The following is a 17,782-nucleotide window of genomic DNA, read 5'->3' on the forward strand; positions in this document are numbered from 1 at the left end:
CAACTAAATAGTCGCTGTGTCGCTCAGTCTCACCCCAGGAGTTCAACTACTCGGGGCCAGAACTGTCACTAGTGTTTGCTCTCTTGTTGTGTGAAGATTTTAGAAAATTACAAGTATGAGTGTGCGTGATGATGATGTTTGAGAAGAGGCCGACTATATTTAAAGTCATTGAAACTGTCCTTTCACAAGTTGCTCACTATATGTGATAATATGGGATTAACCCAGTATCTTCTCTTTTTCTTTCGCGCGCGAAACTTCAGCAACAAAGCACATACAGTACTACGGCTGTATCATTGAAATCCATTCGGAACGCTGTTACGAATGTATTTCCAACACGTCTCAAGACTAGATCCGCGACTAAAAAGTTGCCTGTGTGCGCACTCCAGCTCAACTATAGTCCTCGCCACCCTAAGTTGAGGCAGCTCAAGGCCGCACGGCGTATATCTAGTGCGGCCTTTGACTGCCTCAACTTAGGGAGGCAAGGACTATAACTGTCGCTAGACTCCAGAGTCTCCGAGAGAGTTGCGCAGCAGTCCCCCGATTAGTCGGGCAACTGTTGCGCAACTCAAAATCGCCTGTGTGCGCCTGGCCTTACGGAGGTATGGTATAGTCATACTGAGGTTAATGCTGTCGGCAAGTCCGCCGCACACACGTAGATTGTTGTAAAATATCGCAAAATGTTTCTTCTACCGTCAATCCAAAAACGGTATGTGCGTAATTCGACAAAACAAAATAACTATTGGCGTGCCTTTGTTGTCTAACTAGCCAGTACTTCGCTGTGACTGGATGGAGAGGAACAGATTTGATGGCGTCATATCAATAAAAAAAATCGATGTGTTTGATTGGCTTCCCCTTGAAAACATCCGTGTTTTATCCTTCATAAGACAAGCAAAGCAACTGGCGTATACACTTTAAAAAGAATGAATGTTGTGTTTGAAATGAAATTAAATGTCTCTATAATCAATGGTTGAAACGTCAATCTTTTAGAAAATACTCTGTGACACTATAGTCAACTTTTTGAGTTGTAATATTCATTCTGCTATTCAGCTGATAATGTAAAATAGTGTTAGTGTATGCTAAATTTAATGTCTGTCAGTCTGTCTCTGTCAGTGTCAGTCACTAGTCAAGTCAGTGTTGAGTGAACAGCAAAACAATGAGATGTTGAAAAATGGCACTTCAATAGCCAGGTTTTAATGGAAGAGAGTTTTCGTATCTAACTTAATAATCACAATCATGAATTACATTGTGTTCTCGCTGTAGTGGTCAATGTAAGTTTAGAATTAAACATTTTTTTTGTATAGCCTATCCTTACTTGTACTTTTAAATGTACCATATTTTAAACAGGCCCTAGTCAAACTTGTAAGTTGGACCAAAAACCTGTTCATCTGTTAATAATTAATTCTTCTTTCACAAGTTTTTTTTTAGGCTATACGATATTTGTCATTAAAGGTACGGTAATGTATTTTCATTATAATGAATGTCTCATGGCCTTAAGTAAGCGTGCATTTAATAGGTTAATCAAATTACCATTTAATGGGCAAGGTTGTTTTCTTTGTTAGTCCAATAAAGTGACTAACCTTTTTACGTTGATTCAACCTATGCTATATTGAAATTGTAAAGAACATACCCTTCAACACTATTTAATACTTTTGAAGTTAAAGAATCAAGATATGATATTATCTGGGGCTGGACTTAATAAACCAGCCTCTAAAAGTAAGAAGTAAAATATATAACATTCTTCGTTTGTGATAGGCTTCCACGGTCGATTTCATTAAAGTTTAGTAGATCCTGGACTTCAGTGATGTTGCTTATGTTTTGGACGTGAAATTTAAACAGATTGGTGTACTGTAATGTACCTAATGCTTGAAACCTGTTTTTACTAAAAAGTGAATGAGTGTTAGTGCCTTGAGAATGGACTGCTGAATAGCGTCACAAATGTCGGCCGTCACCCAAAGACCAGGTTCTACCAACTTGAAACCTTCTTGTTTAACTATAGTAGGAGGGATCCAAATAGTAAACAGGAAGTGTTTGACAATGTTGTGTGAGTAGGCTGGATTTGTTGTAAAACAATAACTTGTTGTGCTGACCTACAGAAAGCTGGTACCTACATCATGTAGGTCGGTGTACTGAATCTGATGGTCAGTTTTGTGTAGCTGTTGTGTGCTGAGTTGGAGAGGAGAAGATCTCGTTGCAATAAAAGTGTAGTTTGAAAAAAGAGTAAAAATTGTAGCCTTTAAGTTAGCTGTTTTAAAATTGGGAATTTAGAGTCTTTTTCACAATTGGGGTTCATAATTTGACACTTAATTGTTAGCATTGCTCCAGAATACTCAATGATTGGTTTTATTATACTTTTTATTGTTAAGTTGATACGTACACAAGTCGTGTTGTAGGTTACAAGTGTTGAGTTTAGGCCTAATTTTAATTCCTGAGTTTATGATACTCAAAGTATCTGTGAGTAAACCTCCAGGTAGCCTAAGTTTAGGTCATTATTATATTCAATTTGTTGTGACAATAGGCCTATATGTTTTTTAACTACCTAATCTAAAAGTGGCCTGATAATTACATTTTGACCTGGCTCTTGAAAACATTGACTCTATACTGTAGTTTTTTTATTTATAAAATGCCATAATTTAGTGTTAAGCCTATTCATGTGCAAATTCCATTCGTTTGGTGAAGGCTATATTTTTTGTTAGGCCTATCAAATGTCTTTCTAATGTAATCGTATAATCTATGATTTTCATAACCAGAATTTATACAAGCCCACCGTAGGCCTAATTGGTGCTTAAAGCATTTAGTTGAAAGGTTGAAATATTTCTAAGGCAAATGATTTTTAATATTTCTGTGACCATAATTCATGTTCCCTTCAACCATGATTGCCAAGATCGAGGGCTCAATTGCTAGTCATAGCCTCCTTCAGAGTATGAATAGTTGTATAATTACTAACCAAATACTGTTGATTTCAGATGAACATCACATTATGGGGCTGGATGGGGCTCACCCTTGTCCTGTTCATTACAACATTTGGTTTTATATTTTGCCTCACCGCTACCTTGATTGTAATATTTATTTTAATAGGGTAAGTTTCTTTTACAAAGTTTGACTAAGTACATTATATGTTAATGCTATAAATTTACATCCCAATGTGCTGGGTTAGATTGGTGGTGACCGTAGTAAATAATTATATATAGGTAAGTCAGTTATTGGGCTGGATTAACAAAACTTATGCATTAACCAAGTCAAATTAAAAAAAAATCATTATAACTATAAAATACATATTATAAATAACTATAAACCAATCATGTTTAAACATGAGTAATTCGAGCTAGTTTAACATAGCTCAACAGAGTCACGGTTATCTAATCTTTGGTTTTTTCATAATCTTGTGTTATCTAACTCTTCCTGTGGATGATTATTGATTAAGTCATTTCAATCACAAAATATTTACATTATTGTTGTTTTGATTTGATAATAAAACATACTTACTTACTTACTTTACTTACTTTCCGTGTCCGGAAATCAGACTTCGCTTTTCCAAAAATTAGCTACCGCGATATGGCTTTGTCATTCGCATGTAAAAGATCATCTAATAAAACATAATTGAGCGTATTGAATTTATTACTTCAATAACAGAGATTTTTGGAATAGGTACAAACCACCCTTCCCATGATCAGACTAGGCTGATTCACGAACTTTATCAAATACAATTTGGTTTACATGTTTTATCAAAGTTTTAACAAAATTGGATAATTTGTATGAGAATTACTACCGGTATGCCTATTCACAAATGTGTAGTCTATATAAAACAATTAGAATGAACAGGTTTTTGGCTTCTGGGGGCCTCAAGCCAAAGAAGTACTGTGGTATCTGGCAATGAAGGGCACGACAAAAGTTACTTCCCTATTAAAAAATTTGCTAAAACTGAACCATCTGTATTTAACTGTGTAAAACTATAAAATAGGCTACCGGTAATAAAAATACCCTGGTGAGAAAAATCTCAGTGGTAAGTACACCTAAGAATCAATAGAATCACCTAGTACAATGTATGTCAGTAATAGAAAACCTATTTAATAAACATTGATAAAAAACATAGTACGAGCTTAAAGTATTTTTTTTTGTTGCAGTGGTTTAGCTCTACTTTTTGTACGGCAAGATAAAACAGTGACGGACAAGTATAGAGATGGGAGAGCCCCAGTCGATATCCCTGGCTTATACAAGGTAAGTTAATTGTAAATTGATCTAGTGCTACGAAATAAACAAATGCTTATTTTTAAAGGCTATCTGAAAATAGGCCTAACCATGAAAGGAAATAATTACAGTGTTGAGATTACATTATGTTAAGGTTCTTTAAAATGAAGTATATAGTTTTAGTTTTTTCACCTTATTGAAACACATGAACTAAGTTTGCGTTTAGAATCAAACTGCTGTAGTAGACAGGATAAGTGATCCAAAGAAATATACAAATCAAGGTTTTTCACTGTCTACGCCATTTGCATTATTTTGAATGGAAGAAATCTTAAGGGATATGGTGAAAACCCCTCAATACGTCGGAAACGGCAGGTATCGAACTCGTCTATCTCGCATCAAAGTTTGAGACGCTAACCATTAGTCTAGCATCTCATCCTATTTAATGCTATGTTATTTTTTAAGGTCTTTTCTCTTTTGTTTTCTTGGAAAGGAATAGTTTTTATCTCGCATCTCTGATTGCTATTTACCATCAAATGTTGTGGTCTGATAGGTTGATTCACTTTCCTGATGTTGATCTATCCGTTCAGAAAACAAAACAAAAAAGATGAGTTTCATAAGTCAGGTGATCTGGAGATCTACCTGGACTAAATTTCACTTGATTGATAATAAAAAAACAAATCTTACTAGGGTAGCAAAAATTTCAATTGTAAATACATAAACTGTGAACCCAGCTTTAAACCTTGAAGAAAGGTATCCATATCGATTTCTTAATCATTACTTTTGCTGCAGATTGTCTCAGCAATGAAGGAGCCTCCGAGAGAGCTGAAGGCGGATCGTCGTCTCACAGGGTCACAGATAATTGATGATCAGCTGCAAGAGATTCTAACCTACCTGATCAGAGACTACGTTTACCCATGGTAAATACGGAGTACCCCAAGGATCTATCCTAGCACCTCTTCTATTTTTCTAGTGTACAAAGGGTCTAACTAGTTGAATTTCAGAAACAGATTGCAAAGTTTGCCTATATGCATACGATACATGTCTTTTAGTGACAGGTAAGCTCTCTAAGGTGTACAAAATTCTTACTCTCTCTCTGGTCTGGTGGTCCAAACCAGGCCAGGGTAAATAAATAAATTGTTAAATTGTCTCTCCATTACAAAATTAAACCTAAACATTTGTTTAACCACAAACATTTACTTTTGAATGAAAATAAAAGCATTTACATTTCTTTTTTTTTAAGAATAAAAACTAAACTAATGAAAATTAATTCTAAAATTAATAAAGTAAATTATTAAAAATGTTAACGAATCATTATTGATAATAATTTAAGTTGGGACTCTTGTTCAGGCTAAATTTAATCAGGCTTGTATGCTCTTGGAAGGATGTCCTTTGTCTGTGATCTTTCGGCTCTAAAACTAGTTTATTTTGATTCTTTACATTCTTTTATATCATACAGAATTAGTGTGTACGGAGGGACTAAAACAATTGGTACTTTGGTACTATTTGGAGGCCACCTTTATACAGCGAGCTGTAGCAGTTGTGTTTGGTTGGGTTATCATAAATAGAGTCTATGACTCATCTGGTATCGTTCGATTCATAACGAAACTAGGAATGTCCTACAAACATATTTATCATAACCCAACCTAACATAACCGCCGCAGTAGGCTGTAAAATATGTGGCCTCCGTATAATGCCAAAGTAGCAAAAAATTAAATGATAACATATAATTGAATAGTTATTTAATTTGTTTTCTTCCCCAGGTATGATCCGCTGAGTGCTGATGAAGAAGCCCCACATCAAATCCGCATCTTAGCTCAGAGGATTATTGTTTCCTTCGCCTCCAGGTTAGTAAATGTTAAAATAGCTTTCATATGGGAAGTGTACTCCATCATAACTCTTTAGTGATGGTTGAATCCAGGAACTTTGAATCTCGTGACAACCTAAATCAACATTCAAACTTACTACCTGAAGCAATAATTGAACTACTAACTGAAGTACATTATTTGAAGTTAGACACAATTTTGGACTACTGACGGAGGTAAGCCTATAAAGTTATTTATACACAGTCCAGGTGCTATCAGAATGAATAGCCTAGGCTAATATCATTTCATTCATCAATGACCACTAGACCCAGTTTTCTTCCTGTAAAATGTGACATGTTATAGTCATTTATATTATTGAGGGGACTTTTGTGGACATTTTCCTTCACGGTTATTAAAATCAATATTTTTACTATCTTTTGGCATATGGAATTCCACTCTATTCTCTGGTGCGATAGTACCTAAAACCTAACCGATTAATGCATAAATCTAAATAAGTCTAGACAAAGATGGGTTTTTTTGGTGATTTTTCAAGCCCAAAACATTGTGAAAACCATGTTTATTACTCACTGTGGAAAATGTCCGCAATAATCTCTTTAAAAAAATAAATACACCTTCACCAGAACTTCAAACCATGAACGTCATAGCTCTTGTGGGTTTTTTTGTAGGATGAAGGAAATAGACTGGATTCCGTACCTGACAACGCGGCTCGTGGACGACGCCGCATCACATCTGCGTCTGTTCAGACAGGCACGCGCCAAGATGAAGGGAGGGGGTAGCAGTAGTACGGGGGGAGGTGGACACGGCCGCATGCCCAGTGGTGGGGGAATCACCCCTCCTACGCTGGAATCTGTGTTCTTCGACCTTGAACTGACGATGGAAGAAAACAACGTCTGCAGAGATCACATCTGCTTGGACAGTGAAAATGAGAAAAGTGAGTCTTGTTATCTTAGGATTCGGTTTACTTCTTAAGGTTACTATAGTATTTTTATTTTGCTATCACAGTTTATTTTGTTTAACCTTACCGTAATAAGTTGACAGTAATTATAGCGTAAAAACAACATAAAAGCCCTTAATTAAAAACCCTTGTATATGAATGAATGAATGAATGTTTTTTATTTCTGAAAAATTACAGTTACAACAATACATAGCACAGTTCTCAGTACACTATCATCAACGTAAAGTATAATATATTACGCTATTATAAGTAATCTTACAAAGGTTTTTACATTAATAACTTGTTAGTAATAATAGCTGAATATACAGGTTATGAAAATCACTATTAAATAAACTTAGAATACAAACCATAATTTAAACTATAAGCCTCAATGTAAAAAAAAGGATCCTGTTCAAAAGTTGAAAGTGATACTTTACTCTAATAACACAAATAAACTAAAAATTTTTACTGTACACACATGTTAAGCAATATTTCAGAAATATCTAGGGCCTCCAAGGCAAAGCCTGTGTGGAGGTTCCATCAATATCAATAAATCTAATCAATGCGCAAAAGAGTATCATTCTAAAATAAGTCTTGACTTAAAAAAACGTTGGTCTCCCTTATACCTAATAAATACAAACTAAATCAAAATATTTAAATAAAACATATAGTGTTCTAAACCAAAACAATGTAGAATGAACAATTATTTCTCTATATTTAAAATTGAGTTAATATTTTCATGGCCAAGTAACCAAGCTTTTGTTTTCTTTAAAAATATACACAAGTTTTTAGAATTTGCTATGGCTTCTGGAAGCTTAGTGAAGATTTTTGGACCTAGAAAACAATAACTTTTGACAAAAAATGATAAATTAGGTTTTGGAACGGCTAGCGATTCTTGCTTCCTCAATTTAACTTTATACGGATTCTGTAATTTAGGTATGTTACCACTCATAACATAGAAAATCTTTAAAACTTTAAAAACAAACATGTGTTTCAATGGAAGAATACCTAGATCTAAAAATACAGGCCATGAGGGTTCCATTCGATTTTTACGTTTAATAATCCTTACAAATTTCTTTTGCAAAATATAAATTGGTTTTAAAGTTCTGTCAAAAGCTCCTCCCCAGCAGAATAATCCATAATTTAGCCTACTACTAATCAGTGAAAAATACAAGACTCGTAAAATCTTTTGAGAACACAAATAACGTAAAAAATAAAAATATCGTAATGAATTATTCAATGTTTTCTTCAACAAAAGAATGTGCTTTTTCCAACTAACCTCCTGATCTAGAGTTATACCTAAGTATTTTATACTGTCTGTCTGACGAACAACAGCACAACTTACAGAACACTGAGTTCTATTACATAAACAGTCAATACATGTATAAATGATATTGTCACTAAATTTTATTTCATTTCTTAGGCTAAAATTTATGAACTTAGTTTTTTCAGGACTAAGTAACATGTTGTTATTTGAAAACCACCATTGAAGGGCTTTTAAATCCATCGACATTGCTTGCTCTATATCTATCCAACTATCTTTGACATAACAAAGAGCTGTATCGTCTGCGAATGATGTTATCTCACCAATTAAGTTAGCATTGCATAGGTCATTTATATACACTAAAAATAATATTGCTCCCAAGACAGAGCCCTGCGGTACTCCACTTGTGATTAGACCGAGATTACTATAAGTATTTTTAACTTTAACACATTGCTTTCTATTTTCCAAGTAAGATTTAAACCAAGAATGTACTTTACCCCTAATCCCACAGTTAAAGAGTTTGCTTAAAAGAATTTGGTGATCAACTGTGTCGAATGCTTTTTTGATGTCCAAGAAGATCCCACTTACTTTTTTCCCACAGTTTAATCCAGTGTATATTTTATCCATAAAATTTTTCAGAGCTGTTTCAGTGTTCAACCCCTCTCTAAAGCCAAACTGCCTTTCACTAAAAAACTTTGATTGGTCTAGGAATTTAACAAGTTTCTTTTTCATTAATTTTTCAAATAATTTAGCTAGAGTTGGTAGGAGTGAAATTGGTCTAAAATTATTACAATCATTTACTGCTCCACTCTTATGTAAAGGTATCACTACAGCTATGAAAACTTAAATTAACTAAATACAATAACACACTAGATATATTAGGAAAAATTCTTTTAAATAATGATGAACTTATATTATCAATACCAGGAGAAGTTCCAGGTTTTAATGACTTTACAACATTACTCAAATCCTCTGGCGTTACGTAATCAATAAACATAGAATTACACGTGTTTTTTATTTCAAAGCAATTCTTAAAGTATAATTCACTGAACTCATTTGGCTTAACTTTTTGAATATTCAGTTTATGTACAACAGATAGGAAAAAATCATTAAACTCATTACAAATTGTCTTAGTATCGTTAACTATACAACCATTGATATTCAAACTGCTAATCACAGTACTCTTGCTATTTTGTCCTGTAACATCATTTACTACCTTCCATATTTTTTTGGAGTCGCCATTACATTGATTAAATAGTTTTTCATAATACCCATTTTTCAAATTTCTTATTTCAGCTTGTAATTTGTTTCTAAATTTTTTAAAATGTGATCTTAGTTTATTATTGGTAGGATGAATTTTGATTTTATCGTATAATTTATTTTTCAATTTAATCTTCAAACAAATGTAATCATTCATCCAGGGTTTAATCTTATTTGCCTTCAGATTACTTTTTGTTTCAATTTGGTATTTACAGTCTTGAATAACTAATTGAAGCTTATCATAAAATATGTCAAATGCTTTAGAAGGATTTTGCTCGGAATAAACATTGACCCAGTCTATGTTATCAAGCATAGTAGAAAGTTTTGTGTAATCTACACGATAAGCGGGCAGGGCAGGACAGACGGCAGGTAGAACTGTCCGTCTGTCTGTTCCACCAGCGATCGTATGCACTTTAACTAATATCATGGAATGATCCGTGATATGGGCATGAATCACCTCTACATTAACTTGAGTCAATTGTTTGCTCGCTAACTTTGCAAATAAATGATCAATACAAGTACTTGAGTCGTCTGTAATTCTTGTTGGCTCACTTAATAAACATTCAAACCCATTTAAAGACAAAATTGAGTTATAAGTATCAACAATTTGATTGCTTTCTAGAATGTTGTAGTTTAAATCCCCTGCGAAAAATATATTTTTCATTGATCTAAAATAATTACGATAATTTTCAAAATAATCACTTATTTCATCCAAAAATAACTCTTTGTGATAACTATGCAATCTATATACAGCTAAAATACAAAAAATGTCCGAGTTGAATTTAAATTCAACTTTCAATATATCAGCTGATTTAATATTTACAGGATTACAAGAAATTAATTCTATGTATGATTTTATATAAACTATTGTACCTCCAGCTCTATTATCGTTATTTGGTTTTATGACACTAATGTAATCAGGAATGCTATATAAATCCAATTCATTTTCGTCTACCCACACTTCAGTTAAAATTATAAATTCAGAAAACAACTGTCTGCCACTTAATTCAGATAATAGGAAATCAAAGTTTTTCCTTATACTGCGTATATTCTGGTGCAATATAGAAAACTGTTCAATATTTCTCTCATTTATATCGATCGCTTCGAAAATGTTTAAAACAATAAAAACATCACTTCTTAACTACAAATTTAACGGAAAAAGCTACTATGTCAACTGAAAGTTACTTGCTTACAACTTATTTTAAGTCATTTTGAGAAGTTATTACCTTGACAGTTTCATTTTCTGATTTCCTTAAGAAGATCTTTCCATTTCGCACCCACAAAAATTGAAAGTTTTTTTCTTTCCTGTAAGTTCTTGCCATTGCGTAGAGCTTCCTCCGTGCGGGTGACAATGACTCATTGATGTAGATTGCGTGGTCATCCGGTCTGCCGATGTGTCTGGTTGACAAGGTTCGCTTAACACGTTTTTTCCTCATAAATTCCTCTTTGTCCATCCTGCGCACAAATTTTACTATTATTCCCGGGGGTGAGTTTCTTTCGTTCTGTCTCGAACCCAATCTGTGACAAGTGTCCACCATGGTATCATCTATTTTCATGTCAATAGCTTTACCGATTTCCTTTACAATGGACAGCACATCCTCTGTTGGAGTTTGAGGAATTCCTTGTATCTCTAGACAATTGACTCGAGAATGCTGTTCTAAATTGTCAACTCGCTCTTCTAAAAACTTAACCCTATTCTTCAACTCTACATTTTCAGCTGTGATGCTTTCAATCAGTTTTAAGAGTTTTTCATTTTGCTCATTTTGGGCTTTGAGAGCTTTATTATTATCTTCAAGCTGCAAATTCATAGCTTCATACGCAGTGTTGAAACTTTTCTCTTGGTCCTTCTGGCTATCCCTTATCTCCATAACAACTTTCATTAGATCTTCCATTGATAGTTTACCTCCACTTGCTTCAGACTCAAACCGCAAACTCTTCCTCCTAGTAGCTGAACAGTCGTTACATCGCCACACAAGGTTATCTGTTGTTACACACTCGACGTCTGCTTTACTAAAGTTTAAACACGCTGCATGGAAAATACCTTCACAATCATTGCACTTTAGTTTAAGCTGCTTGGATGTTACATTTTTAACACATATACGACAATTGGCCATAATTAACTATAAGAAACGCGTTTTAACTGCAATTAATTCATAAGAACACTATTATAGTACCAGCTAAGACCTGATTATCAATGGGAGCCCGCACCGACTGATAACGATGTTGACCCTCTGAGCGCTGACTCATGACTGTTTATATAAAACAATATGACAGTAAGACAATTTTTCTGTTTTAATAAAGACTTTTTGTTTTTATTTTTATTGTATCTGTGTTAGGTAGATTACTAGGCTTAGGCTATACTGTGCTGTGGGTGGTTGTTATTGTGTTTTCCAGTTTCGGCTCGGGCTGTGTCGAATTAAAATTCTTGTATTGTTTTTAATACTTTCGCACCTAAGGACAAGGTCAGATTCGAGATCTTTGAAACATTGTGAAAATATTGTTTTTACTAATCCTGATAGAAAATATCCACAATAATCTGTTAGTCAATGTAAACCCACCATACAAAAAAAATCAAACGATATTGGATAACCATTTGAGATGGTGGCACAGCTGTGTGTATTTATACCCAAAGTGGAGTGAAGTATGAATGTAGAAGGAGATTTCTTGTGTAGTTTTTTACTGACTAAGACAAGCTGTTTACTTAGCCAGGACCGTTTATTAATAGACCAATGATAATTTAGTACGGGTATGCATGGTTTATCAAACAGGATGTGAACCTACTAGTGACCTACTATCAGTAGTTTATGTGTAGAATTGTAAAACTTGGGATTTCTCACTCTGTTTCAAATTGTAATCAAACTTTTGATCTTGCTATGTTTTGAAAGGTTTCCTGCGAGAGTTAACTCAAGTGATCCTCTACCTGCTGACTACAGAGGAGGACTTCCACTGTGGAGCTCTGTGCTGTCTGGTGAGAGAGATATGTGTCAACCAGGTTCTGGTGCCTATCATGGACCTGGTCTCCGACCCAGACTACATCAACCAGATCATCATCTGGCTGGTGAGTAATGCAATAGTTAGTTCCTTTACCTTGCAAACAAATACATCAAATCCAAGTACTTTATTTTTTGTTTTGCCGTACATTTTAAAAGCTAATGGTAAGACAATTATGTTACCAGCATTATTATTTATCATATTTATGGAGTAGAGCCTTATTAATCAGATCCTTAATAGCAAAAGAGGAGCAGATTAAAAAAAAACATTATATTGGATTTTTCAAAACAACCATTAAGTCTTGCAGTCAGAAATTGACCTGCAACAGAATTATAATTTGTTGAGTTACAGCATAGCCTCCTCTAATAAAAGGCCGCAGGTGGTGTGTGACAAAGTCGTATCGTACCTCGATGGCTATTGTCATGATAATAACAGGAATAACAAACTTGCATTAAACATTGCTCATACGCTCCATTATAGATTATTGCAACAGCTGTTTCACTAATTTATGAATGGAGAACTATGGCGTTGCCACTTTTTTCTCGTTGCAGCCTTATATTAGATTAGAGGAGGCTATGGTTACAGCCTTAGAAAACTTTCATCAAACAGTTTCCTTAATACAAAACTTTTATCCCCCTTTAAAAAAAAATAGTACTTTACAGTTGTATTTTGCTTTTACTTTTGTCAAACGTACACAATTTAGCCCCTCCATTTTCTCCCGTACATCCACAGTTCATCTTCTCAACATTTCTCTTTACTTCCATCTTCAAAATCGTCCTATAGGTCTTCTTCTCTCTACCATCATTAACATCCTAGGAATACTAATTTCCCATTTGTCCTTATCATTTTAGTCTGGGCTCTGAATGCTCTTCCTGTTAAACAGTCTTCAACATCCTTATCCTGAACTCCACCCTACCTACATGTAACATATATAGCTATTATCTATTATGACTTACACTAGGGCAAACAAACACCTAATCAATTTTCTTTTTCAATATATCTTATAAACTCATGATTTGTCTGTGTTTGTTTACAGTGCAAGGACATACCTGTCACCAGTGAGGTGTTCCTTACAACACTCCGAGTGACAGATAACATGGAAGAGTTGTCAGCTACCAGGGAACTGCTTGTCAAAGAGATGTCTACTCTGGTAAGTGCAATATCAAAGAGATTTGACTGATAAACATGAACGGTAGTGTCAGGCGATCCGATGATCACATTTAGCATTTGTCAGTAATTTTGTTACGATAGAATTTAAAATATCTTTTAAGACCTAGAGAATTTTACTTGAACAAATAAAAGCTATATATTCTTAAAAACACTTGAAACAAAAAGAAAATGAAGATTTTTTAGATGCATTATTTGTCACTGTCAGAATAGAAGGTGATAATTTGTATATTACCGATGACAGCAATTTTTTTTACAGAGGTCCCGAGATTCAGGCGGAGATGATGACACTTGGGTCAAACAGCAGCTGAGTAGCCTCGCCTACGTGCAGCGGATAATAGAGTCTCGACTGGCAAGGTCAGATTATCACTTGCTCTAGACTATATCTTATCGGTAGGCTAACCTCCCTTATCCTACTTTATTACTCTTTCATCTCAGAAATGCCAATCATGCAAGTTTAGTTTTTAAATCCTTGTGGCTTCTTCTCATTTTGTATTTGCCACTGCACATACCTTTAGGTGGAATAATGAAGCAAAAAGGAGAGCTAATACAGTAGACTCTTGATAATTTGAAATTGGCGGGCCAAGCATATAAATTTGAATTATCAAGAGTTTTGAATTATCAAGAGTTCGATTTATCGGGAGAAAAATAGACCATTCGAATTACAGAGAGTTCATTTGTTTATTACACAAAGTTATACAGTACAGTAGCACGTTACAATATTTATTTACGGCTTATTTTTCAGTTACAATATTTGTAGTTTCAAAGAAATCTGTAATTTTTTTTTGTTTTTTACTATTAATTTTTGCTTCGTCAATAACATTCCCAAGGACGAATAGTGACTCGAAGACTTCTGGACCAACTTGATTCTGTAAAGAAAGAAATCTATTGTAAAATGCCATTCTAGTTAAACAGTACAATGTACAGTAGGCCTACTGTATAACACTTACATACTGTACGTACCTGGAGCGAAAAATGGCGGAGTTTCTCTAGAGCCGTACAGGCTTCCTTCAACGTAACTGGTTCGCACTCCTGATCGTCGTCATCGTCAGTTGGATTTTCAGGTTCTTGTAAATTCAAGATGTCAGAATCAGTTAGGGCTCCAAACACAGCAACTTCATCATCGACTAGGACGAATTCCTCAAATGGAACCTCCCCTATCACTGGATGATTTTCCCAAGGTGTAGGTGGCACAGGTTGAAGTTCATCATTCACTTGTGTGTTGATAGAAAATCCAGATTTCCGAAAGCAGTTGGATACTGTAGATGGCACTACACTTTTCCAAGCCTTTTCAACCATCAACATAGCAGTTAAGATAGAGATGTTAGGGTTTACGTCGTTTTCAATGCCATCTAAAACAATCTTTACTACTTCATGGCGGTAAAATGTCTTGAAGTTTTGTATAATGCCTTGGTCCAGTGGCTGCAGCTTTGATGTTGTGTTGGGTGGAAAAAATTGGAGCTTCACGTTGGACAATTTAGGAGGATTATTATGGACTGAACAGTTGTCAAGAAACAAGATTATCTTTCGGTTTTGGCGTTTCATATCATTGTTCAATGATGATAACCACTCATTAAACAATTCAGTCGTCATCCAAGCCTTTTTGTTCGAACGATAGGTTACAGGGAACGACTGGATACCTTTAAAACACCTAGGCTTTGCAGCTTTTCCGATGAGTAGAGGTTTTAACTTTTCAGAGCCATCCATATTTACTGTTAACAAAAGCGTCAATCTGTCTTTGCTATGTTCCCCACCATGACATTTTTCGTCTTTGAACGTGAATGTTTTGTCAGGCAAGCATTTGAAAAAAGGCCTGTTTCATCAGTATTAAAAATGTCATGAGGCTCATAACCCTCAGTTAGTTTAGACAACTCAGCTCGCCAATCAGCACACACATTGTCATTTACGCTTGCGCTTTCACCACAAACTTTTTTAAAAAAGATTCCATTCCTTTTTTTAAAATTTGTCAACCACCCTTCACTGGCCGCAAAGCTGGGAATGTTAAGTTCCTTTGCATACGCTTTGGCCTTTTCTTTCAAAATCAAACCTCCTACAGGTACATTTTGATTTCTGCACTCTCTCAACCAAGTCACTAAACACTCTTCTAGCCTAGGATATTCACCTCTTGTCGTTCTTTTCCTCCCCGCAACCGCATTAACTCCACAAAGTTTGTCCTTATTTTTTAAAATGGTAGACAATGTACTTGGAGGGATTTTAAACTTTTTGGCAACTTCGGACTTCACTTCACCACTTTCTACTGCCGCGATAACTTCTTTTTTTTCCTCGATCGAAAGAGATTTGTACTTATTCCTAGGTTCCATGATGCACAACGCCGCACACGCACAAGACTACACTTAAAAAACTACAAAAGTATAGCAGGTTTAAAAGCAAACACAGTCAACCAGACTACTGCTCTAACTAAACAAACATCAAAACGTCCAAAACTACCGTGAGAACAGGATGTACTGTACTGTGTAGTTTCCTGTTATGACAGGAAGAGATCACTTCGAATTATAGAGTGTTTTGCCGACTAAACTTCGAATTACTGCGTGACCTCGATTTATAGAGTGTTTTTTTGACGAAACTTCGAATTACAGCGTGACTTCGAATTATAGAGTGTTTTCCGACGAAACTTCGAATTACTGAGTTACTTCGAATTATAGAGTGTTTTTCCGACGAAACTTTGAATTACTGCGTGTTCAAAATTGACCTGCCCTCTTTTTGGACTTTGAAATACCGAGTGTATCAAAATGCATGGTAAAAATTCGAAATATTGAGAGATTCTCTAGGGACTGAGCCTTCGTTTCGAATTATCAAAAGTTTCGATTTATCAAGTGTTTGAATTAGCAAGAGTGGACTGTACTTCCTAACAATGGACAATTTGTGGATTCTAAACAAGGACATATGCCAAGGTTCCAAAATTTGTTGCATCGCCAACTGTTATTTGTTTTTGTCCTAATATATTCTAAATGTATCCCGATGTGATAAGTCTTTTTCCTACAGTTACCTGACAAAGTGGGTTTCCTTGCACTCATTATAGCACGCAAAGTAGCTAATTGCTGCATTTACTTACTTTTGCCTCATGCTTTAAAGTAACTGAATGAAAAATATAATGTGTAACACGAGCGCAAAGTGTCTTTGCTGCACTCGAGAAACTTTCCACACTTGCCTGCGGCTCGTGCGCAAACATTTCTCTCATGTGCAGCAAAGTGCCACTCCGCACTCTAGTTACACAAATTACTATATATATATAATAATATACAATGTTTTTTTGGTTACTACTCTTAAAGACCACATGATCTTACAGTGGTTTAAAGATGTTGAATGACTTTTAACAGGTGTTGCAAATACAAGTTTGGCACTTATCAAGCTAAATTACAAGTAATTGAGAGTTCAGATGTCTTGTTCGTCTTGTTCACTGTTTTATATTAGTTTTATTAGGTCTTTTAGCAAACATTACTTCCTTTAAAATATTTTCTTCCACTGTTAAGCTATTTGTTCCACTTAAGCTTTTTCTGTTACAAAACCAAAATATTCCTCCTTAAGTGCTGTAAAGCTGCCTCACAAAGTGTTAAATAACGAACAAAGAGATTAATCATACTCTGTTATAACGGCCTTTCCTCACTATAAATTTATTTGAAGAGAAATTTGAAATAAAAATCCCACAACTATACAGGGTGTCCCACGTAAGGTGTCTCAAATTGATTACGGAAAAACGGCTTAACGTACAAGGATGAAATAAAATTATTTTCCACTAAATTGACCCCAAGGAATGACGTAAAATATTTTTAACTTTTTCCCGATACAGGGTGTGCCAAAAACTGAGGGTCGCTAGTTCGAATCTCAGAATTTTCGAATATAAACGTATGTCATGTTATAAATCATTTTAAAGGTATTTGTTAGAAAAAATTTTTGGCGGAAACAGAAATTAATTATCTTATTTGGTTTCAAAATGGCGGCAGTTTTTGTGGGAAAAATCAATATGTTTTTAATACTCTGCGTTTCCTCAATTTTTAAGGGGTCATCCGTAATGACGTCATCAATATGGCGGCTGTAAAAGGATGCTGGGTTGCCATGGAATGGTTTTTAACACCCAAATTCCTGAACCAATGTTAATGAAATTTGGCATACAAGTACTTGGATACATTATCTCGGCCC

General features: G+C 34.9%; 1 protein-coding gene across 1 annotated transcript in view; it reads left to right on the forward strand.

Moving 5' to 3' along the window:
- Window positions 1-1,142: 1,142 nt before the first annotated feature.
- LOC128991520 (sorting nexin-13) overlaps window positions 1,143-17,782 on the forward strand; it is a 41,029-nt gene continuing 24,389 nt past the window's right edge. The window contains exons 1-9 of the mRNA XM_054414470.1: window positions 1,143-1,268; window positions 2,964-3,076; window positions 4,122-4,215; window positions 4,975-5,102; window positions 5,946-6,029; window positions 6,674-6,939; window positions 12,352-12,524; window positions 13,494-13,607; window positions 13,884-13,981. Of these exons, the coding sequence (XP_054270445.1) occupies window positions 2,964-3,076; window positions 4,122-4,215; window positions 4,975-5,102; window positions 5,946-6,029; window positions 6,674-6,939; window positions 12,352-12,524; window positions 13,494-13,607; window positions 13,884-13,981 (1,070 nt within the window). The 5' untranslated portion in view covers window positions 1,143-1,268. The remainder of the gene's footprint in view (window positions 1,269-2,963; window positions 3,077-4,121; window positions 4,216-4,974; window positions 5,103-5,945; window positions 6,030-6,673; window positions 6,940-12,351; window positions 12,525-13,493; window positions 13,608-13,883; window positions 13,982-17,782) is intronic.

The sequence above is a fragment of the Macrosteles quadrilineatus genome, unplaced genomic scaffold (assembly GCF_028750875.1).
Source record: "Macrosteles quadrilineatus isolate MER2022 unplaced genomic scaffold, UCM_ALF_1.0 Scaffold_4__1_contigs__length_99947679, whole genome shotgun sequence".
In the NCBI taxonomy this organism is placed as follows: domain Eukaryota; kingdom Metazoa; phylum Arthropoda; class Insecta; order Hemiptera; family Cicadellidae; genus Macrosteles; species Macrosteles quadrilineatus.